This window comes from Echeneis naucrates, chromosome 18 (assembly GCF_900963305.1).
Source record: "Echeneis naucrates chromosome 18, fEcheNa1.1, whole genome shotgun sequence".
Taxonomy (NCBI): domain Eukaryota; kingdom Metazoa; phylum Chordata; class Actinopteri; order Carangiformes; family Echeneidae; genus Echeneis; species Echeneis naucrates.
Genome location: NC_042528.1, coordinates 13770541 through 13797489, shown reverse-complemented (window position 1 = coordinate 13797489; position 26949 = coordinate 13770541). Strand labels below are relative to the sequence as shown.

General features: G+C 40.0%; 1 protein-coding gene across 2 annotated transcripts; it reads right to left on the bottom strand.

Moving 5' to 3' along the window:
• Positions 1 to 187: 187 nt before the first annotated feature.
• On the bottom strand, positions 188 to 26470 carry rtn3 (reticulon 3). 2 transcript variants are annotated; one of them, XM_029526455.1, is made up of 8 exons: positions 26204 to 26470; positions 20992 to 21039; positions 9581 to 9788; positions 7626 to 7764; positions 4858 to 4927; positions 4451 to 4497; positions 3675 to 3733; positions 188 to 3575 (listed from the first exon to the last, which is right to left on the bottom strand). In XM_029526455.1, exons 1-8 carry the CDS (start codon positions 26292 to 26294, stop codon positions 3527 to 3529), a joined length of 711 nt encoding a protein of 236 aa, XP_029382315.1. In that variant the 5' UTR covers positions 26295 to 26470; the 3' UTR covers positions 188 to 3526. The 2 variants fall into 2 exon arrangements, with proteins under 2 accessions (XP_029382315.1, XP_029382316.1); XM_029526456.1 differs by lacking the exon at positions 20992 to 21039.
• Positions 26471 to 26949: the final 479 nt, after the last annotated feature.

Genomic DNA, 26949 nt, shown 5'->3' with positions numbered 1-26949 from the left:
AACTATAATCTCTCCACCCAAACACCATAAACAGCATCCTCCTGAGTCAAATCTTCTTATTTTGGATATTTCATCTAGATGGATTGTGTTAATCCACCGTTCTCCCAGACTGCAGGAATGCTGGGAAAATACATGCTTTTCTCAAAGCACTTACATACCCTTAACCCAAGTGAACAGCTGAGCCATGGTCCTTCGATGTGTTTTTATTAATTTCACGTTGACATTAGTACAGAGACCACATACTTTTTTTCCAGTTTTCTTTTTTTTCTGCAACATATTTCCCAAAGCTTCAAAAATTGGAACCGAAGTCATAGCTATTACAAAACTAATGATGATAGTGAACTTCTACATACCAGCAAAGAGTCAAAAAGCAAAACAAGACTCCCCAGAGACAAGTAAAGTCAAATACACTCCTGGTACACTCTCCGATCCAGTGAAAGCAGAGGGACAGATAGGAGAAGGAGAAAAGCAACATGCTGTGAGGGAAAAGATTCAAACAGGTGTCAAATTTTATTTTTATTATATATTACACTCCAAAGAAATAAGCTAACTATGACTCTGAATAGTAGTGACTTATTTTAGCCTCAGTTGCACGCTAACATAAGTAACATGGCCTGTTCTAAACTGAAGTGTCACTTAAAGGTGCAGTGCATAATTCATTAGTCTTTATAGCACAACACTGGGGTGAGGTCAGACAGCTTGAACGTTAAAGTGTCAATTCAACCAAAATACAAACCATCCTTCTCACTGCTATCCAACTTTATACACAGAATTGGTTCCATTTTCTTTTTTATCCTTGATCTTATTTACTTCCACTAGAGCACAGTGGAGTCAAAGTTTCTCTTGAAGGCATTTATTCCAGATGTAATAATCCCCAAAAAAATGCATTGCAAAGAACAAGGACGCTGATACTAAAAAAGGAGACTTAAAAAATAAAAGTTTAATGGTGTTGGCAGCATAAATTAAACATACTCACCTTCAGATGTTTTTTTAAGTGAATCTCAAAACTAAAGTTACAAATATAACTACAGTTTTCTAAAAAAATAATAATAAAAAAAATTGCAATTTGATTGAATTGACCCTTTAAATAAACTTATTTTACATAAACTAAACATTTAACACAAAAGTTTTCCAGTAGTATGTGCGAACTTTTAGATATGTGAATGTTACCTTTTAAAGCTACATTATGCAACTTCCTGACATTCATATAAATAAAAGAACTCCTAATAACATTACCAGTGTCTGCATTCAGGCCCGATGCCATTTTTCTACTTCGGCACTTTCTACTACTTTAAAGATGCTGCTAACAGCTAGCATCCAAAACAGAAAGGTTGCATTTTGGTTTTGACAGCGCATAGTGTGAATGAGACACCGTGCAGGAAGAGTGCGAAGTGACTCTGCAGATGACACAGCAGAGAGCACGCATGGAGAGGAATGTTCCACCAGAGAAAACATTCAGCTCACAGGAAGATGGCTGAGTGGTCAATGCATTGAGAGGCCGTGAAAGGATGGCCAGTCAAAATTCAGGGGAAATTAACTGTGATAATTTACATGGAAAGAGAACGCAACACTCGCATACGTAATACTTAATTTAATTTCCTTCTGTTTACTCATCCCTAAAAACAATATGGAGATGTAGCGGTGATGCTAACATGACTTTTTTTTTGTTTTGTTTACCTTCTAGTCAAAAACACCATTTAAACACTCACAGGTAATAATCATATCAAACAAAATCAGGGTCAAAGTATGATACAGCCCATAGAAAAGGTGAGAACATTTTCAGCTTATAATGTGACATGTGCATATACAGGTGCATAACAGACCTCTCAGTTCACTGTTGGGGTTTGGATGGAATTTAAAATGTGCTAAAAATAATTCTGTAAAAATTTTAAATTGTATATACATAACTGAATCACAAATTGTTCACTATGCTATTGTGCAAGTCAATTTCCATTTAATTTTGTCATTCCATTATCTCGAGAATCTGAGTCCTATTTTCAGATTCCATCTCACATTTTGTCTTCTGCTTTCATATTTTGAAGTTCAGATTGATTTAATTTTAAATGCCATTATGAAATTTATATTTTAAAGAAAACTAAGAAAAGTTTTAAAGTATAAGATTTATTTTTAAGTAAACACTGGCAGTTGATTACTATCTATCTATTAGGGAGTTTGGAATTTGACCCCCACATTTGGGGGAAGGGTGAAAAAGAAATCGAATCTACAGGTCTTGGCTTACTCTAGACACCATAAACAAATATCCAAATTTTGTCGAAACCCCAACAGCAACCTACGTAGGGATTGTGGTGATTCTGGGATGTGACCACATACATTTTTTACCCTCTCAATCTAATAGGACGTTATTAAATTTTTCAAGATGCCTTGGAAAGTCTTGCAGTTTAAAACACCGAAGCTCAATGACACTAACATTTGTCTTACAAAGCTGTTGTCAAGCTATTAGTGAGTCGAAGCAGCTGTCCCAATTAATATCATTAACAATAATATAGTGCTAAGAATAATCAAAATTTACAAGTGAAAATGTGAAATCTCAACACTTTGTGGCTTCAAAACATGACAAAAGAAAGAGAACTGCTCTGAGTGAGGGAACTTTCCTTTGATATAAAAAGCGAGGCCAACATGTTCCATACAGCAGAGCCTGTAGTTGTTTTTGGGTGTATATACATACAGTAAACTGTTGAAATGCATCTGATCAGAAGAGGGTGAACTAGACTAAATTATCACAGCTGGTTCAGTGTTCCAATTATTTTATTTCAACCTTCTCATCGCTTTGAAAAATAAAAATTCAGTGCACTGCAGAAAAATACACAAGCGCCTGTAAGGTGAATGGAAAAACTCAAAAACAGGCCAACCACTAACAGCAAACCCATTACCAACCCCTACAAACCAACTTGTATCTATCCATACTACAGTCATGGAGCACAGGAGCAGGATAAGACTATCTACAATAACACCCAGAAGATTTCTCTTATTCAATTTTTTTGTTTCTTTTTTCCCCCGTTTTTGTTTTTCTTTAATGTCTCCATCTTAAATGACACATTTACGTTCATGGAATTGTGTGGTTTAAAGTACAGACATTTGCTCTATGGTGACATAAACAACCATGGTCCAACCCCCCGCTTGCTGTACACAACGTAACCAGGTCATAGATTCAGTCTAGTTCACTTGACACTGCCTCCGTTCCCCTGTGGCAACGCCCAGAGAGGCGGGGGTCTGGCACAGCGTTACATCACTTCCTTGCCCGCAATGCGCTTCCTGTCTGCACAGGCATAGTTCTTTTCTAATGCTTACAAGTTAAGCTGCGCAGTAGTTTTACATTGAATATCGAGTAGCTCAGAGATTTTCTACCTAGCAAGGTTCAGTGTAGTAGGGTTGTGATGGTAGATGGAGTAAGGGCAGTTAGACTGGGACTGGGGGCGTTAACTGGAGAGGGGCAGGGGGAAGTTGGGGGTTTAAAATGATGGAAATGAAGATGATGATGATGAGGTTTCTGATGGAAGTGGGTTGATCATTCCGTTTTGCTGCGCTTCACAGCTCCAGGAAGTTTCTCTTGCAACCTAAAGGAGAGAAACACAAAAAGGCTTCAAACAACGACCTGTTAACCGAGTCAGTGACCAACACATAACATCGGCTCACTGAACACTATATTCACTTACTTGCCAATTGTGGTGTTGACCTGAGTACGTGCCAGATCAATGTATTGATCAATCTGGGTCTGAAAGAGAAAAGAATTCAGTCCTATTATCAACGAGTCAAACTTATTATCTACTCATACATGTGGCACAGCTTAAGAGGCTGAAGCCTTGGCCTCCTGACGTCAAGTTACCAAACTTGGCTCTTCCTCCTTAAACAACCAATGGACACTTTGCAGCAATATGTCAGGAGCGGTTATGCCAACTACTTTCAGTGAAGCTGCACAATCAGCAGGAAACCTTGAAGGGGCTTCAGGTATTGATGAGCAGTGGCTTTATAAATGTATTTATTTGGGCTTTCTATGGTCTCAACTATTTTATATTTGGAAAGTTACATAATTTTTCATATTTTTATATTTATGTTTAAAGACCTGCATTATTCGTTTGATGGATTTAGAAATGTATGACCTTTTCATTGGTTTTTAGTTTTGGGTTTTCTTCAATCTTTTATTTATATTCAGAAAACAATTCCAAATATTTTTTGTACTTTATACTTACTAGTATTTTATTTGAAAATTAGACTGATGTGGTGACCTCAGGATATTTATCAAGCCGTGACCATTAACATGCATCGGTGGTGGTGCTGCAGCAGAAGTTTGAAAATGTACCAAACTCATCAAGGTGTTTCAAAGTATTGAAATATTAGGTCAATAAGAAGATGGGACACTGGTAAAAATGCAGAACTCAGGGATTTTATAACCCTAACCCCAGCATGATTGTTGGGGTGGGTGAATTCTCACCTTGTTCTTCTCATAGATCGGAGGCACAGCAAAGAGCAAGATGTCCGCTGGAGAAAGACAAAGAAGAGTTAGATCCAGATGGTAAAAGTTAAAAACTGTTTTTCAACTGTGAATACAATAATCACTTTTTGGCAAAGGTAGATGTTGCCCAGATTTTCAATGAATTTGCTTACATTTCAAGATTAAATTATTAAACTTACAAATCTCAAAAACTGCACACATTAAGGGACAGTAAAATGAACTTAACCAGGAGCTACAGCTATCAACAGGCCAAGAGCAAAGACTAGGACCTGACCTAAGGTCTCAGTTTGTTAGAAAGGATTCAGTACAAGTGTTTTACACTCAGAAAACATTGAATATTGAGAAGAATGTTTCAGTGGGTTAAACACAGTTTCCATGGCTCTCACCAAGGATGAGGATGGTGATTCCATTGAACACGGCTCCTACATAGGTCAACAGCCACATGACCACAGCCAGCTGGAGAGGGAGAACAGAGAAGTGGAGCTTTTTACACAGCCGCATCAGAAACGCACTGAATTCATTTGTTTAAAACACAAAACAATCACACTTTACAGAGTAAAATAACAGAGGTCAACACAAAATAATACAGGTGGATGGATTTACTCGTACGATAAATGTGAACAGACTTGTTTTCAAATTTGATAAAAAAAGTCTTATTCATGATGAACAAAGACAGTAAAGATAAATAATTGGGTTGTTCTTGTCCACATTACAAGACATTCTAAGTTTTGAAAGAGAGTGTGAAGTAAAAACATCAAGAACTAAATAGGACTGATTGAGGGGTTATTAGACTGGCCTGAGACAAGTGACAGTTCCTGTTAATATCAGTGACACCACATGCTATGGTACAAATTTCCTCACCTTTAAACTAACCACAGCCTTCATCTGTCTGAGTAACTGACAGGTGGGTGGGTGTGAAAAGATTTTCAGTAGTAGGCATAAACTTTTTCCAGGTCAACATTCTCTAACTCCCCACAACCAGAATTATAGCTCTTATTGACTTATGTTCAATCTCTCTGTACCAGAGAAGAAACACAAAAGCAATAGCAGCACTGTTCTCATTTTTATGTGCTGCTTGTTGGGAATGATATAAATGGTTCTAGAACAGGAGACAACATCAGAGGGGATGCGGATGATGTTTATTTATTTTTTTTTTCATGTTAACATGATGAATTGGTCAGCAGCAAATCCTGGGCAGTATTGGGCTGGTGGCCAAAATTGGCATCCAGCGCATTAAACCAGTTTGCAGTTTTTCCACTTTGTTCCACTTAAAGGTTCAGGAGTTATGTTGCCTCTACTCATACAGACAGAAGGAGTGAAACAGGGAATTCAAGGGGAAAGAGGACTCCATACAGTAACAGGCCACCGGTCTGACTCCAGCTCTGGTTGCTACAATTACTTAGCCTTCATGTACGGTATGTACAGTAGGTGAGGCAGTGGGGACCCTTATTTTCCTATTTCCCCACTAAAATATTTCCTTTAGGTTTCTGCCAAAGGTCATAAAAGGTTAAACCTTGCTGGAATAACTCCCATTCTGCCTTCTGCCCCAGAGATGAGGTGGAAAATGAATAGTCCATGACTAAGCATTCAGATAGTCACATGGTACAGCAGTCTGATAGTCCCTGGTCACTTGCGCAGCCATTGAAACTGCATGAGAGCGCCAGTGCATCCCTGCTAGAAAGGAAGACCGTCAAGCTACTACTTACATCCATTAAGTCCAGCTACAAGTCACCAAGACCAAGGCCCACGTTTGCAAGCAGGGACGGACTCCAATGTAAAACAAAAGCTAGTGATCTTGCAATTTGCGATCAACAAGGACATGACCTGTGGAACCAGGAGTCTTAAAAAGGTGGTGGAGTCATGACCTGAGAGTCTACCTCAACTGTTAAAAGAAATGGTCATACCACTCTAAAGCCAGATGTTGATGGGGGCCTGAGTTGAGAAGAGTAATTGGAAGGCACTTCCGTAGGACTTTTCTTTTCAAGGCATCTTGACTGCTTAAAATGATTTACATCAGAAGCCACAGTCGCACACACCACCATTCATACTACTGCTCATTCAGCACTTCTACCAGACCCCACACTGATTGAACAGGCAATTTTGGTTGAATTATCTTATCCAGGGACAAGTGAACTGATGAAACCAAGGATTGAAGGACTGTCCCTATAATTTGTGAGCCATCTCTTGAGTGACAGTGGAAGTTTAACGAAATAAAAAGGTGGCAGAGGCAGAAGGCCACTGTAACCTTTGGCTTCGGGTCAAGAGGAGGTACAAGTTGTGGATCCTAGAATCTACTGCGCTGAACTGTAGGGAAACTTCACTGCAGCAGGGTGAAGTGTGGCTAATGGCTGTAAGTTGGTTGTGTGGTAGCATTGTAGATGAGTAAGGAGGAAGTAGGATTTATATGATTTAATGTCATCTTGCATGTTTCCTTAAGTTTGGAGGACCAACAATGCTTTTATCTAAGAAGGGAGTCCACAGAAAGTTATACTAAAGTGTGCCTTAAATTGACCCCATCCTTTCTGGATATCAATGGCCAAAGCCAAATCAATTTAAGAATTTATACTGTACAAGTTTAAAATGTCTGTTCATGAAAATATGAGGTAAAATGTTGATGACTGATGACATTTTAGATTTGCACTTTGCAATTGCAATTATTTACTACATCATGGCAAATATTGCTTCTCACGTAGAAGGCACAAATATAACTTTGCTTGCTCATTGAACATACTGTAGTATGTTCAAAGGTTTCTAAAGTCCAAATTATTTAGGTAAAATGTCATGCTAACTTTTTCTAATCAGAACTGAAGGCCCTATTCAAGCACTGTTTCAGCTCTTCACCGAGTTCACAGCCTCAGCTCTGGGAAGCAATGTGTAGATTACACTGAGATGGATATGTGTGTCATGACAGCTGGATAAATAGCGTGAACTACTTACAAGTTATGATGACAGTGAGATTCTGAGAAAGACACAAATCTAATTGTGTCTTTAAACTAACTGCCACCCTCTTCATGTTGAGAGACTACTGTAGAAATCCGAGGAGATCCAGCAAAAATGTCTTTATGAGCACAGAGCTGACAGTTTCCTACTAGAGTCCAACTGCATGATCACAGCTCAAGACAATGGGCAGGGAGTAAAGGCTGTGGCTGCTCACCTTTAGGGAGTCCACAAGGTCCTCAACCAGAAAGAGGCGGCTCATTTGCTTTAGGGCTCGGTTGATGTAGGTCAGACTGGCGTCCACGTGCTTGCGGAAAGTCTCAGGGGGGATGCTAACATCCTTTTCTATCAGTGATCTACAAAGAGGAGGGAGGAGGAGATGAGCACAAAATGAGGCTGAGTCCAAGCTTCGAGACCTCCAAAAAAAAAAAAAAAACATGAATATAACCAGCCTGTACCATACAACCATGTAGAATATACTGCCCATTATATTATAAGGTGGTTCAAAAGGCTGAAAAACAAAAAGGCCAAGTTGAGATTATTCTTGATTTCAAAACTCACTCTCTGGCTCAGGCATGATATTTTGAAACGTGTGGCTCAAGAGCTCAACAGAAGAAATTATGAACTTCACATTTTCTACAGTCTACAGACTGCCCTTCATAAGAGTGTCCATTTTAAATTCCCCCAGGTGTAGCAGTAAAGCTCATCAGATTCTTGTAAGAGGCCTCCCTGTTCTCAGCTCATCAGACTGACACTGAAACACAAACGCTGTTTTGAATCACCAATTACAGTTCCTCTTGCGTGCCATTTCATCTTCAAAATTAAACTCAACTGTCCCTGCACACCTATTTTACATTAAAATCTTTTCAGCAAGAGCACAAGCCCTCTGGTACACTTTAAACTTAAAGTGGAATGTGCAGTTCCAGAGACTGCAACAGCAGTGAAAAAAAGAAAACGAAAAGAAAATATAAGTAGATGAATCACTTTGAGATTATATCAAGATTATATCTTTTATTTGAGGATTCTCTGGGAAAAAGTGGGGAGATTATTATAACTGTAATACCCAATTCCTCAATTCTAAAGGTCTATACAATCTAAACGTAGATATCCCATGACTTTTTGGGATATAAATGAGGTCTAAGTTTCATATTAATACTGCAGAAGCATCAAAGGTCTCAGTCCACAGAGAAATGCTCACAGCCTGTATTCAGAAATTGAGCCTTAAAACCAGCCACTGTTATGGAACTTTGATGTCACAACAAATCATTGGCTGCCCTCAGGTCCACCCAAAGTCCTGCCCAACTGGACCAACTGCTTCCAAGAGAGGCATTTTGCTTTTTTCCCCTCCTTAAACTAAAGAATCTGCTCTTCGTAGCAAACACCAATTTGTTGGTGTGGGATAAAAACTGGTGACTAGGCTAAGGTTTGGATTGGTTTGACTCTTTGACTTGAGCATTGTTGCTTTTCCTCTGTTTGTCCATCAATTCTCAAACATCATTGCTGGTAGCATATAGAGTAACTTCTCTACATCGGACACTGCTCTTGGCTCTGGCCAACGCTTACATTCAGAAACTCTGTGGTCCTTATTTATGACGCTAGTTTTGTGTCTTATGATGCAGCAGTTTAAATCACGTGCACTGAGACCACGTTCTAATCTATCATTCATGCTCCTATATTACACTGAACAATAAATAGGAAAGATGCAAGTATCTCAATGTGCAGACTGTAGCAACTTCCCAGCACGGAAAATATACCTGTTTCATGAGCCTGAACAAAGTCCCATTTAATTTGAACTGTCTCATTGTCAATGTATTTGTTTGATAATAATTTAATAATTTTAATAATCCAATTTGATCATCACTTCTTAAATAATTGATGCTATAAATACTGGACACATTTCAAGAGGTGGCAGAGAAAATTTCCAGAAAAACTGCCATTTTGCTAGAAATTTTATTCATAAATTAGTGGGCATCTGACCCATGCAAAAGTAGTAGTTTAAGTATTCTTATAACAATATCAGACAGGCAGATATCAATTCAGGAAAGGGTTTTGGATTTTGCTCCAGACTCATCAAATTTGGAGGGAAACAAACTGAGATGACAAAATATCGTGAAATGCTGAATGCTATCAACTTTTGTCTGGTATTACTGAGTAGTATGTATTTGATCTTACTTGAAAGGATGTCCGTCATTAGACTTCTGCACAGCCTGGACCACAGACTTGTAGATGCGGAAGGTGATGGTGACACAAAGCAGGGCTAACAGCAGGTAGGAGACCACACTGATGACACTGAAGGCTGCCAGCGACAGCAACAACAGCATGGACAGCCCAAATACCAAGCCCGACTTCTTGGGGTCTCGCCAGTGGATCAGATCCTTCACTGTAGAAAAGAGAAGGAATGGAGGGTATTAGACTGATGGTGGTTTCATCAGGTAATACTACAGCCCCATCCATAACCTCATGTTGTGATGTGCTGATAGGTGGACAAATTCAACCAAATGGAAAATCTGGTTTAATTCAGTATACCTGAACCACATAAAGATCTGCTTCTTTCTACAGCGATAACAGAATGTACTCATTTTCATGTGTTGAAGACAGTATTTGTAAGTGGCTGAATAATGTTGGTACTGGCCCTCAGTACTTGAAAAAAAGCATGGACAGCCTGTGAAAAACCCTCCTACTCCACCAGTCCCATAAAACATGGCCGCCAAAGAATCAACACACGCCATAACACTGACATTTCTCAGCCAAGAATAACAGAGAGGCACATAGCTGAAGATGCCCATTTCATGTTTGCGTGCATGTTTGGTAATAGCCTCTATATAAGGAAGTTATGTAATGTTGATTTCCCTCTTCCTCAATCTGCATGAAGAGGGGGTATAAGGAAAACCCTTGTGTGAGAGTGGATAAGCCACGTGGGCTGCTGCCTCAGGGCTTCAGCTGACCCACCAACAGTTCATGTTATCACTCAGCTAAAGGTATAAACAAATCCGAGAGACAATACAGCCCAGTAGTAAATACGAACAAAGTGTCCAATGTGACTGGTACAACTACATGTGTGCAGTGGTGTATCAATTATTCAAAGTTAATTTATTTAGAAGTTAACTTTATCCATAAATAATGACTCCCATCATCCCCCAAGCTTAGACTAACAGAGACTACATTTAGAAAATGAATTTATAAACGATTAAACAATCACTCACTGAAAACATTCCACTAAAGTTTGCACACTCTTCCCACCATCCAAATGCATGTCTAAGTTGACTGGTGTCTCTAAATTGCCCATAGGTGTGAGTGTGAGTGGTTGTTGGTCTCTGGCTCTCTCTCTCTCTCTCTCTCTCTCTGCATTTTGGCCCTGTGATGGAATGGCAACCTGTCCAGGGTGTACCTTGCCCTTGTCCAATGTGAGCTGGCACTGGCTCGAGCGCTCCCCACAACCCAGAAGCAGATAAGCCGTAGAAGATGAATGTCTATAAAAGACACATGTTTTCATCTGAGAGCAATGAGCTGGGTTTCTTCACCCTGGAATGCAGAAGTATCCATGTGACCTGCCAGCATGGCTTGCCGCTGCTACCCACAGAGATCTGGTTGGCGCTTGATGGCCCTCGTTCATTATCTCGATACCTGTCTCTATTTCTTTTGCTCCCACTCTGTTCTGCTCAGGTCCCAGTGGCTGCTAAGTCGCAGTGGCCTTCTTTCATTGTCTCGTATGCCACTCTTAAAGCAACACACTTAACAACAGGAACAGACGCAATGGACCAAAATTACAATGCAATCCAAGATGCTAGCTGTACATCCTCCTTGTTTGGAATTTTAAAAACATGTTAGCCTTCCATCTGAACTCAATGTATGTTCCATGTTTATATAATCCATTTTGACAGCAGGAAATGTAGCAATGAGACTTCATGAGCTGAGTAACTATTAACTTTTCCACTGGAGTAATTAGCTGTAGAATTATTTTAAGTAACAAGCCCATTCAAACTTGCTCTATTTTTACTTTAACCCTGTTACAAATCTTGGCACAAGTCACTGCTTCTACTAGCAAGGCATGTTAGACATATGCTTTGTTCAATTCAAGTATTCACAGTTACCCCCCCCCCATTTCACCAATCTTCACACAGAGGATTAACATGAATCTCAACAAAAATGGGACCATGAGTTAAACTAATCTGAAGCCCTGACAACAATGCTGGCATTAGTGAGTCCACAAAGAAAACTAGAGAGCCACTATTGGTTTCTACTATCTGGATTCACTTATGGGTGGTTGAAGTTTTAAAACAAAACAGGAGTCTCAAACACATCCAGAGTGACAAGAGTCACACTAACTGAAACAAAGCCACCTTGTTAAGTGTACCCTGCCTAATAATCTAGTGAATTGTGGAGCACCACTGCAGAGAAGCACTAAAATAGCACCAGCTCACTGCTGGAGGGGGTGGACTCGACAACACATGCTCCTCCATAGAACACGACACTAAACAGTCCTTCTTCAACTCTAACTCATTAATACCCTGTGGAAAGGATTACATGTGCATATACAACATGCTTCACTAACACCAACATGACCTTTTATGTTACTGGTATTTCCTTTCCTTCAGTTTCTGAAAAGCTAAAAACAGAAGCTCTTTGTTCTGTCATTTTCTCCAAATCAAGGTATTCAACTCATGAAGACATAACACTGAATGTGTCTGTGTAACTGTCTGCATAAGAACCTCTGTGCCTATGTGTGGAGATCATGTGTGCAGAAAAGGGAAAATGCTGCAGAACAGGCTACATTTGCTGATAAAATATAACATTTCACTTTGCATTTTAATTGAGAGTAAACAATAATGATCACCTTAAATTGTTATCCTTAGATTAAAGGAGCACTCGTATCGTTTTGAGAGGAAAGCTAGGCCTGGAAGAAAAGTGAACTGACACTAAAACAATTTGGCGTCTTGCCTGAAACCTGAGCACTTATCGTCTCTCCTAAATAATTCATACTCAGTCTTTAGATACACAAATATTTTTGCATTACTTTGTTCTTTGTACCACACCTGGCCATCACATCACTAAGGGTACCATGGAAAGTTGCATGGAGGTAGATATCTGACACTGGGGATTGACTGTGACGCGTGACTTCCAAAGTTCTTGAAAGCCAACACTTGGTCACCATATTTAAACACCCATGGATGACTGCCGAGCTGTAAAGGACAGAGGGTAATAAGGGTCATAAGCTCAAACTGAGTGGGGATCACAACTCCGTAGGCAGATTTGTCCACATCACAAACTATATTGTGCTTTGGATGCTGTCACCTATGCCAACTCCATTGTCTACGAGTTTTGCATGAGGTCTAAGAAGTTATTTTAAAGAAAAACATCTCTATTACACGTGTGGGTAGGATCATACCGATTTGTATTATCCTAACTTTGAAAGCACTCAAGAATTATGATTCCCTCGACTTTTAGAGTTGCACTCCTCCTGTGAGGCAGTCTCTGGTATTCCTTATTGCATCAGGCATTTATGCATTCTGACATGATAACACTTGCTCCAATTACCAACCTTTCCTCACACATGCTCTGCTATACTGAAAAAAATGACAGCTGTAAACTGGATGGTGTACACCATATGATGATGGAACAGGCTCGTAATAAATCGAGTCTAAAAACAAACAAAAAGAATAAATAAAATAATTCTCACACATTTAAAATTAGTTAAAGTTAAACTGTGTTTGGATTAAAAGCACATCAATTCTGCATCTTTTGCATGAAATATTCTATATAAGTAAACTTGACATTTTACAGTCCTGCAACTAATCCAACAGGTTTTGACTCTAGACTTTCCATGACTGTGTCTAAAAAATGTGACTTTCATTTGACAAACTCACTTGAAAACATAGGAAAAGAACTCAACAAAACGGCAGTTTTTAAGAGAAATTCTTCTTGCAACTACTAAATTTGCTTTTATGCGTATAAAGTACAAGACCTTAAATGCTTTGATGGAATAATATATGAACATCATGATAATAAAACACACACAAGAGACAAGAGACATTTCTTGAAGAAACCTGTTGACTTAGAGACCAGCGCCCACCTCAAAAAACAAGAAAGAAAAAACCTTGATAGCATACCAAGCTCTTAATGTTCACTGAGAATATACCCTCATAGATAGATAAGATATGGCAACGATGAGCAAAGGACAGGATACACTTTATAAACTGCAAGTAGAATTTTTTTGAAAAGGCACGTCCCTAAATATATACATACCAAAAGAGGAGCACTTAATAGAAAAGAGCAGGCAGTTACAAGGTGCAAGTGAGAGAAGAGTCACTGTGAGGTGGCTGCATGAGATTAGAAGGCCTACTGCCCTGCAGGAAGGCATGTTACCTGATAAGTGGGTTAGTATTGCTGTCAAGACATGCTCAGCAAGATGATAGGCTTCAGCTACCCATTCGTCAATGGCCTCGACTTCTTTGGAATAAGTGTTGGCAAGAGCTTGATCACTTTGGGAACAGGGGGGGTTAGGAGCTGAGGTAAAGGAAGATTGCTGTGACGATATGGCATCAGGGTCAACTCTGCCCTGGTCAAGAAATGCGGGCTGGGGAGATGCCAACTCCTCCACTTCTTCTTCTTCTTGACTGCTACCAAGCTCTCTGAGAGCACTGATAGTAAGCTGTTCTTGTTCAAGATCCATCACCATGGTTGGAGAGGCCTGGGAAGGAGGCCAACTAGATTTGGAGAACTCTGGTTCAGGCGGAACACTTTCGTGCATATTGTCAGGCTCTTCATCGTGCTTAGATTTCAGACACTCCCTCATGAATTCGACAAAGCTATCTGTAGGTTCAGAAACTGGGTCAATACCTTCTGGTTTCCTTGTTGTGCCAATTGGTTGGTGACTTACTTTAATGTCCTGCTCATCCTTCAAGTCACCTTTGCCATGTTTCAGAGAGTTTGCTATGTTATCTGGAACGATGTCAGCAGTAGTCTTCTTATTGAGATCTTGCTCATCGGTGGTGCTTAGTGTCTCTCCATCACTCCGTGAAGTGAAGTTATCAAATTTTTGAATGTCCTCTGGAGCATCATGTTGCACAACACGTGCATCCATTATTTTAATGTCAGAAGGATCAGACAGAAACCCCTCCCTTGCACTGTTTTGCATTTTGTCATCAAAATCATCCAGGGGAGAGGATGCATCATAATCATAATCGAATGACTGTCTGTCATATATATCGTCGTGCATGAAGGTGGTTTTAGAAAAGGAAGGTGCCTCCATAGAATCCTCTTTTAGAGCTGTTCTGCCATTTTCATTCATTTTGGACTGGGTGAAAGGGGCTGGTTCCTTGGACACAAGATCAGCCTTGCAAGGCTGCACCACAACATCTTGTGCTTCATCCAACCATTCATCATCATTGTCTGGGAAATCCACTTCATTTGTAACCCTGAAAGGAGAGGGTCTATTATTTACCATGTTGGAAGTCTGTGACTTCTCGGACTGCGTCTTGGAAAAATCAACTGCTGAGTCATTTGAAACAGTGGAACCTAGTAAGGTCTCTGGCTTGGATGCAGTTTTGTGCTGGACAGCTTCTGAAAAAGATGTTTGCATTTTGTGTTTGGGAGAGTATTCATTATCAGAGTCTACAGGGGAGGATGGAGGAGAGTAGCCTTCCATGAATTCAGTTTCTAAGGGACGCGTCTTGGGTGGTTCATTTTTACTGTCTTCAGGATCTGGAGTTTTTGAAACCTCTTGGGTTGTATCTTTTATACTGTCATAATCCTCATCTTCATCTGCGTCAGCATCCAGCTCCATTTCCAACTCTTCTTCACTGTAATTTGGCTCATCAGTCTCAATGACATTGATTGTTGGAACTTGCATTAGCTTCCTCTCAGATTTTGGTGGAGGGGGTTCCATTTCATCAGTGGGGAGAGTGGGATTTGCAGGGGTAGAGGTAGAATCATTTGTGAATGATGCATCTGAAGATAGAAGGGGAACAGATGGAGGAATGATGATGCCCTCTTCAATAACAGTATCATCTGACTCTCCTGAGCTGTCTGTTTCACTTGCTTTTGGAGGCTCCAGATCTCCTGTCCAAGTGGTTTTCTTGTCATCTAAAACATTTTTGACATTTGTTTCAGTAGCAGGAGAGCCAAGAGGAGATGAAGAGCCAAAGCCTGCTGGGGGTGCAGATGAGGTTGGAAGCTCTGAATAAAGATTTTCTTGAGCTTGGACACCTGATTTTTCCTGCTGATCCCACATGTAGGCTGTGGGTAAAAAGCTAAGGTCAAACTCAGACTCCTCCTCAACACTCAATTGCTTCTCTGCATCACTTAACTCTTCCTTCAGTTCTGAGGTCACATTGGGGGAATCCATGAAAGCGTCAGGTACACCAGCAAAGGGAGCAGGAGCATCTGGTATAACTATTTCAGTCTCCTTTTCCTCCTTTGAGGTAAGATTGTCTGAAGTCAGGGTGCCTTTAATTAAATCTGCAGCATCAAAGTCTGGCACTGGAGGTAAATGAGCTTTCATCCACTCTTCTGTTTCTTCAAATTCACTCACTTGTCTTATATCTCCAAGAACTTCAAAAGGGGATTCTGGTGACTCCTGATCCACAGAGCTTCCTTTTTTCTCAACAGTCGGTAGAGTTTTCTCAGTGGGTGATTTGGGGGCTTCAGGGGGAGATTTATGAAACTCAGAAGATTTCTGGGACTCAGAGAGAGACTTCTGGAACTCAGTGGGAGATCTCTCATAGTGGCGATCTCTGAAGTGAGAGAGACTTCCATCGCTTCTAAAATCAGGTTCCTTCTTTTTGGCCGCAAGCGCCTCCAGTGCCTTAATTCTCTCAGAAACGGGAGATGTCTTTATTGGTGAATCTGGTTGTCCATCTGGTGGACCTGCTTCACTTCCATAATGACCAGGCGTGAAAGAGCCAGATTGAGAAGGAAAGCGAAGGGATGTTGCTACACCTTCACCTGAGGGCTTGTCGGAACTCAGGGCGACTCTTTTGTCTGCATCACCATGCGTGAAGAACGACAGCGAAGAGGAAAGAGGAGGTCATAAAAGTAATAATAATAATCTAAATAAATAAATTAAATTTCAAACAATAAATTTCCATGCACTTCTTTATTCAGCAAGGCTTTAAAGTTGCAGCCCAAGCATTCATGCATTATATTATGGAAATGCTGAGAAGCTTCAAAATGAATGGGATTCTTTACTGCCACAAAGTTGCTATCAAGCAGAACTCAGTATAGCAACTTAAACTATTGGAGCGATCAGATGAGGAAGCAAAAGAAATTAAATTTCTTGGATAGCTTTTGTAAAATTATTGTGTGTGGCTATATGTTGACTGCACATTAACAGTAGTACTAAGACTAAATATAGCCCAAATGTCAACTGAAAGCAGTGTTTTGAAAGTCATTCATTGATTTTATATTGTACTCACTAACACATTTGCAGAGATGCTGATATGGCAGCTGTTATTTGTACATAGCTGAAGTAAATATGGTGATAGTGTGTGACTGTTATGCGTATGTATTTTAAAAAGTCAACTCAAAAATACCATACCACTGTCTTTTGGTTTCACATAATCTTTTTAAGGAAGGCCCTCATTATTTGCAGCACCTGCTGTTTGTATTTCCATACAGAAGTGGCACTCACCGAGACCAATATTTCCAATTTAAAAGTCAAGGTCACTTTCTTTGAAATTGTGGAAAATGTATATTATAATGCAATTTAAAATTGTACTTAGGATGATCATCATCTGATGATGAAATGCTTATTACAATGTCCTGTCCATCATATCTCATAGTGGTGCAGTCTACCTGGATTTGGTTATTTGTATTTTTAACACTTGACCAGGAGCTCCTCTGCATTAGAAGTTTTATTAGAAATTAGTTATTAGAAAATACTCTCACGTCAGAGACTGCACTATATCCACTATAATATGGACGTTGCTTTTCAAATTTGATCCCACTGTTTATAGGATAAAGAGGTCCTGTGGATGAAGTTCGGAAAGTTGTAACTTTCAAAATATCAGACTGTTTTGAATCCTGATGTAATTGGAATGAGGGCCATCTTGACAAAACCACATCACCTCCATGTTACACATCTTTGGAGGATCAACTCCCAACACAAAATGTGTGTCAAACTGTTGCGAACTCCAACATAACAGATATGGACTACTTTCCTCTACACAACCTGTTGTGATATTTACATCTCACTTTAAAATCTGAAATGCAGATCATCTTAAAATCAGGGTATGACTCACTGATGATTGGACAGCCAGTACACCTATCAACCAATCACATTTCTGTGCCTTTAAAAAAAAAAAAAAAAAAAAAAAAGCAAGATATAAAGGAAGAGAAATTCGAAGCCTTCTACTTATGAACAATTTAAAACATAAAAGAAAATTATGAATTTGAAAACATCCACTGCATTCATTACTGTTGTTAGTTACTTGCTGCATAATTTGAGTTTGTTAACAACCCTTTATAAAATCAAAATTATGTAATATTCAGACAACAAATCCTAGAGAAAACTATGGCACAAGTTAGCTAATAGACCCTTCCAATGTCAACTGCTACCTACCAACAACTGCCTTTGAGTGAAATCTAAATCATAAACTGTGTTGTCAGCATAGTTCCAAGACCCCCATCCCTTCGTTGCGCCTGTGTAGAGAGAGGATTTTCCACTGGAGCCCAAATGATTGGACCACTTTACTTTGGATAGCACTGCCTCCTCCCTAATATTGCATCACAATACAATGCCTTGTTCAAACTAGGCCAGATGAAGGGAAGGGGAAGGGACCCACACTGGCATTGTGCGAAGAGTGTTGTCTTTTGATTGCTTACTTGTCAACAAATTCCAAAATGACTAGTACTCTAAGAGTGTCACCATAAATATGACATACTGCCAGGAATGCATGATAAGAATTGAATGACTACAGTTTTAAGTACAGCAAGACTACATTTCACTCAGTAATTAAATTTATTTTGTAACTAAAGCTGCGTGGAATGACCAAAATTCTGTATCACGGTATTTTTCAAAATTACTCCAGTTTCAGGGTATTGGATTTTTTTTTCCCATGACCACATTTTCCACCAACTGAGAGAAGATTTACTGCATATTGGCAAAGAATAGCCTATTCCAATCCATGGTCGTGACTATTGTGCATTGTGCACAGGCTCGGAGTGGCTAATCGGGAGAACCGGGACAACTCCTGGTGGGCCGGTCTGATGTTTGGGCGGCGATGGCCGGTGTTCACTTATTTTTATTTATTTCATGGCACTGGGCTGAAATATATCACGTATGCTGCGCTTATCGGCCGCTGTCCCTGACCTGCCTCCACTGGCAGCAGCTCTCGTAACCATGGAAACGTAACACATCCCTGTTCGTGCACACCATGGACGTTTAAAGAGTGCACACGGTCAGTGCAGGGATCTAAAGTGAAACTCCAGAGCTGAAAATGTGTCCCACTCCGGCCCTGATTGTGCACAAGTATTAATAGCCTACAGGTTTGCATGGCCCTGCAAAGTGCTGTCCGTTCGTCTGTCCTGTAGCTTTGTCGGTTTTACCTGATGGCGTGGAAGGTGCACAATTTAGTTTCATAGCTACAAGTATGAAGTTTACAGCAGAAAAAGGAAAAGAAAATCAGTTTAGTATTCAGCAAGTTATGACTGATTAAATGTGCTGACAGTTCATTGCACCAGTGGAGCGGGTGACCAGCCCAAGATGGCGGCCCCACGGCTCGTCAGCACAAATAGGCAGTAGGAGTCGATGTGGTGTCTACTCTTTATATCTATGTCCACCGCGCTCAGCAACCCCACTATTATTTCCGCTCTGTTCAATGCGTTTTTAGCCTCGCAGCCATGAAAATGGTCCCCTGTGAAACCACTTACCAACGCGCTGCGTTCTGGACATGTTTACGGCATTTGAATCGGTGTTGCCAGTTCATAACAAATAAAGAGCAGTTTTCGGTACGAACTGGAATATCGTCCAGCCCCATTTGTAACAGTTTTTTAGTTATGTAACAGCTTAGGTCTATGTGACTTTTTACATTGATTTATGTAACTGCAGCTGTGTTTGCCACGGATGGCCTGAGGATCAAAAACATTAGGAGTGATATGTGGGGCAAAGTACTCTTGACTCATGGTCCTCTTGCTAGATTTTGGCTGGGATTTCTGGAGGTGAGAGGTCTGAAACCCCTTCTCAGTTGAAACAAGTTTTAGATATTGAGCAACTAGCTGATGAATAACTCAGCTCAGCAGACTGTTGAGATTATGAAGAAACAAATGTTTTTCAAGATTCTTTGCACACCTCATCACAATGGAAAGGGTTTAGCACTGACTAATAGGTAAAACATTGTAAGAGCAGCAGACATGCCAGTTAAAGTCCAAATTCCACAGCGTGCAGTCATGTAATGACACTCCTCACTCTGAACAGGTCAGAGTGCAATTGGAATATATGTGTGTGCCTGTCCATCCTGAAGTATTTAAACTCTACAACATTGTCTACCGTGTGTTGAGATTTGATGATGAAACCACAGTTTGAAATTATTTGAAAAGAAAAAAAGCAAAACTGATTAAAGAAAACCTACTTTTAAAGCTTAAGCAAAGATGTGAGACATGCACAATGCCTACAAAGCAGGTAGAGGGGTGGAGGGCTAGTGAGCAGCCACAAGAAATGGCAGGCCGAGACCATTGAGCAGTGGATGGCATTTCCAGCGCCACTCATCCTCTGGGGCCAGGAGGCTACCAGGGCTGAGATGAGGAGGGGTGGGCAACTTGGATACTAGGGCAGCAGGAAGGTAGGACCACCCCCTTGGGACATCAGCCTGATCCATTTTTAGGTTTCTGCTCTTGTGTGCACAATGTGAACTTGAACTTCTCTGCTTTCTTAAAATAAGGTGGCAATCTTGGGATTATGTTGAACCTATAGTGAGTGCTGCTGACCTAAATAATGCCTGTGGTGGTACAAGCTAAAATGGATCTGACTGCTCCAGCAGAGGCAAGGTTTTACATGCCTACAGATTCTGGAGGTCAGCAAGAACAAGCCAAAATGACTTTTTTTTTTTATTCTTCCTATTAACAGCTGGCAATTTTAAAATGTGTGTAAATATCTGTATAAGTTATGTTGGTTGAGCTTCTGTTTGTACTGTGACTATACATTGATGTGCATCCTGCAGTCTGTACAATAAACCAACGTTAGCTATTTACAGCAACTATAAAGGTTTAATCGCAAATAGCATCAAGGGTGGCGGTGGACAAAAAATATGCCATATGTCATTGAAAAACAGAGGGAGGAGTTGCCCTGCTAACTTACAATTAACCTGCCGTCTGAGGGCTGGAAGTGTTAGAAACAGATGGGAGACAGAACGAGGTCTCTAAGAGGTGGGATGGGTAAAGCCCAAGCGAGCTAGGAAAGGAACTGGAGCTCGAGCTGGAATTCAGTACGTTTCCAGTTTCTCTGCAGTTTTGAGCTATCTTTATTGTACTGCTTAAAGCAGGAGAGAGGCACTCGAAAGAGGGATGATGTGGAGCAATAGCAGCAAGCCAGCGTGAGAGTACAGGACAGAGGGAGTGCAGGCGAGCAGCGAAAGAGAACCATAACTTGCCTTGAGGAGACTGAATGAGAGATACAGGCGAAGAGGAAAGAAAGGAATCTGAAAAAATAAAAAGGACAGAAGAATGATCATCCTAGAAGAACGAAACTCCTACCCACTGTATCCACTCAAACAGAGATATTCAAATCAGACTTAACTTATCCAGCCTTACCAACTCCATTTAAAAACTGTTAACAAAAAAAAAAAAACTACTTCAAATAAAAGACCAGAACACACTACAGTTAACAGAGACACCCCATGCAAGACTATTGTTACATCAGTAAACATACAATACCTTAAATGCATGCACTTATATTTTCTATGCAGTCAAGACCATGACAATTTGAAAAAGCAGATAAGAGTTTCTCACTTTAATGCCATCAACAAATAATTAAGCTTCTCACAGATTAACTACAGTGTCAAAACCACAACTATATTAGACTAGAAACTAGCATACACAATTCAAGTTAGCAATATGTTAACTGTATGGCTAGAAATGTGTGGAAACATTTGTCCTCTACACCTGTCCACATACTGGTTTGAGTCGCTTTTTATGGTTTTGTCTACACCTCGAGAAATCTTACATTAAAGTTTAGAAAACCACCATACCCCCTGCTACTGTTTCAACATGACACTGACATGCACAAATTGTGCTCCTTGGAGAGAGTTTATCTAAAACCTTTGGGATGAAGTGAAAAGTGGACTGTGATCCAGGGCTGATCGACCATTATCAGCCATGATGCTTTTGTAACTGAACATGAACAAATGGGTCCAACCCCTGCATGCTAAAAGGTCCATTTGGTCTTACTCCATTTTTATTAGCATGTTTATCAACATGTTGCCCTGAGAGAAGAGATGTAAAGATGGATGTCAAGAGATGTAAAGCTAGAATAAAAAATAATAATTAAAAAAAACCCATAGATCTTTAGACGGATATCATCACCACCAATAAGACTTGTAAAGTGGTGAAGTTTAGAATATGTATCTTTGAAGGGCTGTTTTGTCACCACAAACTGCAGCCTCCAAATGACAAAAATCCTCAACATCTTGAAATGAATTCAGTGAAATCTGAACATCACACATTTGTATTTTATGCAGGATTCCATTAGACTGCATAACCTTAAGCTAGCAACCTCACAGCTGAGTATAGGGCAATCTAAACATACTGAAACTAAAGCTGTGTGTTTTGTGTGTAAAGCTGTGTAATTTCAAGAATTTTTTGTATGCGCAGAAGCTCAAAAGTTGACTTGTATAAATTTTTGCCTTGACAGAAAGTGTCACCTGGGTTTAATGTGGTTGGCTGCAAACAATTGCACACCAGCCAGTTTGTCAGACTGGATTGCCCAGATTGTATTTCTCTGTCTCACTGGTACATGAAAGAACACACCCTTGTCATTATTATCCCTTGCACTGCTTTGATAAAAGGAAAATCTGTCTCAATGCAATGATGTGTGAAAGTTGAAGGTTTACTCAGGGAGGTGTGGCATCTCTCTTTGCTTTCACCTTCATGAGAATCTGTATGGGCTGAGCAGGTTAGGCTCAGTGAGCCCTGGTGCTGCAACATTCTTTTTCCTCTTTTAACATGCCACACCTTCACTTTCTAACCATAATGTCCAAATCTTCATTTTTCATTTTTCTTCATCGTCATCTTTCCAGAGGCAAACTTGTGGTGGTAATCAGTTTGAAAGGCAATACCAGACACTCAAAGGTACTCATAAATATGAAATGAAATAAACTAAAGACGCACAAAAATATAATCTTCAACTCCAACACTAGCTAATTTGAGCAATACAGGTCGCATGAGCAAAATAACTCAATTAATCTAGCTTTCTGATGAAATGTGATGTGGAAATAAAAACCAAATTGCACCAACACATCCATTTAAAAAAAAAAGGACATAATGTGAGTCAATCTTTTCAATACAACGTAACTAAAATGTTTTTGCGTTCAACAAGGGTGAGGCGTGGACCAGGTATGAACCCTCAACTTTGGGGAGAATTACTTTACTAAGAATTTGACCCCCCTCTGCAATCTAATTTATGTTATTTTAACTTTGCAGATGTTCACATTCTTTGTGTACTTCTGAATTAAAACTTATGCAGTTATTTTTGTGAGCAGAAATAGGAAGAATCCGCAATATCTACAGCTATACTAAAAATGTACACCTAAAAGGAATTAGCAAAACATGCCTATTCACGAAGACAGTAACATGTGTTACTGGCCATGTTATGAGCTTAGTATTAACTTTCCACTCCTTAAATTCTGCTAACCCTTTCTGCTAGAGAAAGGTGTTAAATTCTTCAATTCCCTAGCTAGCCCCTAGCTCACTAGCTAGTCTAAATATGTCTGTTTTTTGTTGCTGCACAGACGGCAGGTACTGTCAATTTAACAGAAATTAGTAATTGAGGTCGAGATGGGCTGCCCAATGCTGTTGTTTGGCTTGACCACTGCTTTCTAAAAATCAAACTTTAGAATTACTGATTCTGTTGTCCCTTTTATACATTCACAGTTTTGTAAAAATGACGTACTCCCTCTGTTCATTTACATGCCAAACCATATTGCCAGTGCAATGAAATTTTAGACAGGGTGCCAACGTTCATAAATCAGGCTTGACAAGTAATGCAGCACGGTCTGTGTCTGTCCCCCCATCACAGCTCTGGTCAGTTACTCCCTCCACAATGCCGCCACCCCCCATCCTATGTACCTGTAATAGAACACTGAGGTGGGATGGAGCCTTGAACAGGCAGTTTAACTGGTATACATTCTGGATATTCAGCTTTGCAGATACATCTGTCACAGAAAGTTACCTTTTTCCCTTTGGATTTGAAATTGTCAGGTTTGTGTCTTGGTTGGAGTGATGGTGCAGAGTTGGTTGTGCCAACCAACTGCCATGACACTCCAACTTCCCTATCCTGACCACACCCATAGGCTATCTGACTGCCTCTTGATACGGTCTGCTCCAATAAGGGAGGGAGTTGCCCTCTTGGCAAGACTAATGGAGAGAAGAACTCTGTTCTTTGAAGCTTTGCTTAAATGTCTAATTTTCACAGGCTTTATATTGAGCTCATGATTTTTGTGTTAGGACTGTCATGTCAGGACACTTTTGATACACCAAAATGTTTAAGAATCATACAAGAGTGGTCATGTAGGAAGACTGCCATTTGAGTAAGGAAATTTGTTTGGCTAGAACAATACAATTTAAAATTACTCTCAAGTTCTGCAAATTCATCAAAATTCTACAATACAAAAATTTACACCAACAGAGAAAAAAAAAATAGCACAATGAACACAACAAATGATCAAATGAAAGCTCATGTCTGAGGCGCTTAGAAATATAAAGGTTAGTCAGCTCATATTATAACACTCCAGTGAGGAAATATGAGCTCAGAGACAGCTGTGAGTACAGTGATAAAATACAAATTTTAGGATGAATGTTACGTGTTAGAGCCCTGCAGGTCTGATCAGTGTTATTAAGTTTAATCCATAATGCAGCAACACAGAATGATTCCTTGCCAAACTGGCTTCAGAAATTAGGTTCTCATTCTGAAGTGTGCCACTTCCTTTGTGACCAGTGTCACTCTCCACCGTGCACTTCAAGTGAAATGGGCTCATCTACAGAATGAAACTGCAAAGATGGAGCCGGCTGTCTTTCATCTGTGTCATCCACAGACCGACAGAGAAAACTAATTTTCATTATCTCAGTGAGCTGTAAAATTAATTGAGCACTGCAGAAATGTACATTGTACCGATTTATTCAGAAAAAAAGGCATCTGTTAAAACACTAGCAAAAGCTCTTGACAGATGAATTCATAACTAATGCAGTACAACCATTTCATAAGATGACTCAGCTTTACTATGAAGAACAATATTTGCAAACGGCAATACCTGTCTTTCAAAAGTGATCAATAAAAAAAAAAAAAAAAAAATGTGTTTCCCCAAACATGATACAGGGACTTCAGCTCAGAAAATAAAACTTTGTTATGTGCCAAAACAACTATGATCATTACTGTTAATTTTAGACTGATGGAACTCAAAATTGAATTAAGCCCCCCTCCATTTAGTGATAACAACAACATGACCACATTGAAACTGTGAAGCATAATGTGCCACACCCTTCCACATCCAGCTGATGCCCACAACTACATGCTCTATAGCTCTTCACGGTCACAATCCATTTGATCAGCAGAAGGATTTGAAGGATTTTCAAATGGCTCTCTTGTGGTGTCTGATTGAGCCATGACGTTCAGATCAGAAAGCTTAACCCACAATAACCTGCCAATTAAACCATCGGAGACAACACTAGCCTTTTGTTATAGTTAGGCTCGAATAAATCGTAAAAATAAAGACCACAATAAAAACGTTAGGGGAAGTAACAATCCTTCGCGTTTGATGTTTCGTTAGGAACTGATTACTATGAAATGAAGACGACGGAAAATTGCAATGCGCCTTTAAGAGGTCCTCCCTTCACTGGCAGTGGCCCAGTAACAATGCATCTGCAGTGCAGAGCTTTGCAACAATTAGCACCAATAACGCTTTGTCACCCCAACTTCTGCTACACTCCTTTACTTAGAAATATATTGTACCTACTTCGAAAGGCATCAAGTAAGACTACATTAGCGGCTTATTGGGATACATGTTTTAATCACGCTACGCAGAACGTATTTTGGCATTTCCCCCCCCAAGCACCCAACATACAATATGACAGTTACCGTTGCTTTGGAGCTAACAGTATCACGTCATAGATATTGTTCAATGTTTCGATGCTTAGTTAAGCTTCAAACCAGCCGAATGAAATGTTTGCTCATGTCTTACCTCGTGCTATACTCACAGCACCTTCACCTGTTAGCAAGGCGACACATTTTAAAATGACACCTTCATAAAAGAGGTTTGGCGTTTTCGCCATAGATGGCAGGCAGTCGGGACAGTGCTCTGAGAAGGCCCAGGCAAAAGAACGTAAAGTAGCCGGATATGTTGACAATCACAGGTGTTTCTGGTATTAGCTGGGACGAGCTTAAACCACTACACACTGACCAACAGCACAAAATGAGATGGTGATTTCGGTACTGCAATGGCTACAGTTCTATGGACATGAATATAACCTGTGAAAATAATTATTATGCCTGTAAATAAGAAGGAAGCGAATACAGTTTAATAGCAATTAATGGCAAAAATGAGTTGGGATTAACGATAATACTTAATAAGCGACATTAATGTTATTCCTTACCAGATAGCTTTGATTCCTTGGCAGCAGAGTTTTGCCCATCGGCAAGCCCTTGTGACGATGATATCTGGGTGGACTGGGTCATTGGATCCATTTTGCTTTAGCTTTAAAATTGGACAAAGGCGGCGAAATGTCTGTCGTCTCGATACAGATTCGTATACTGTCCCTTAAAGATGTCTGCGTCGTCTGACTTTCCTCGAATTTCCCCAAGTGCGGGTCTCGGATGCTCACCTTCACGCAACGTCCGAGCACTGAGGAAGAAGCAGAGACTGAGGGAAACTAGGCGGACTATGGAGGAGGGGAAACAGCCATGGCGCGTTCAATGTCTCCATTTGAGCTCCAATTTCTGGCACTCATTCTCAACGTGACTCGCCGCTTTGTCATTCAAGTACGACGACGGAAAATACAAAATATATACGAATGTAGAAATGTTTAACAGCACTATTGGGAGGAATATTACTGAACACAGAGACTATGTCGTATTCCTGCTTTGAACAAAAATGAACACTGAATAGCATTTATTAAAATGGTGGTGATTTTCTGATAAAAGTGTTTCGTCATCAAATACAAGCAAGAAAATTATTTCGTAACAATAGGTCAGATACATAACAGATGCACGTGTGAACGAAATGATGATGATGCATCACTTTTATGTCCAACTGAAAACTGAGTGAATTTTATGGCAAACAGTTTTCTATTATGTAACGCTTACCTTTGTTCAAGATTCAAGCACGTAAAGGTGTCCTGCT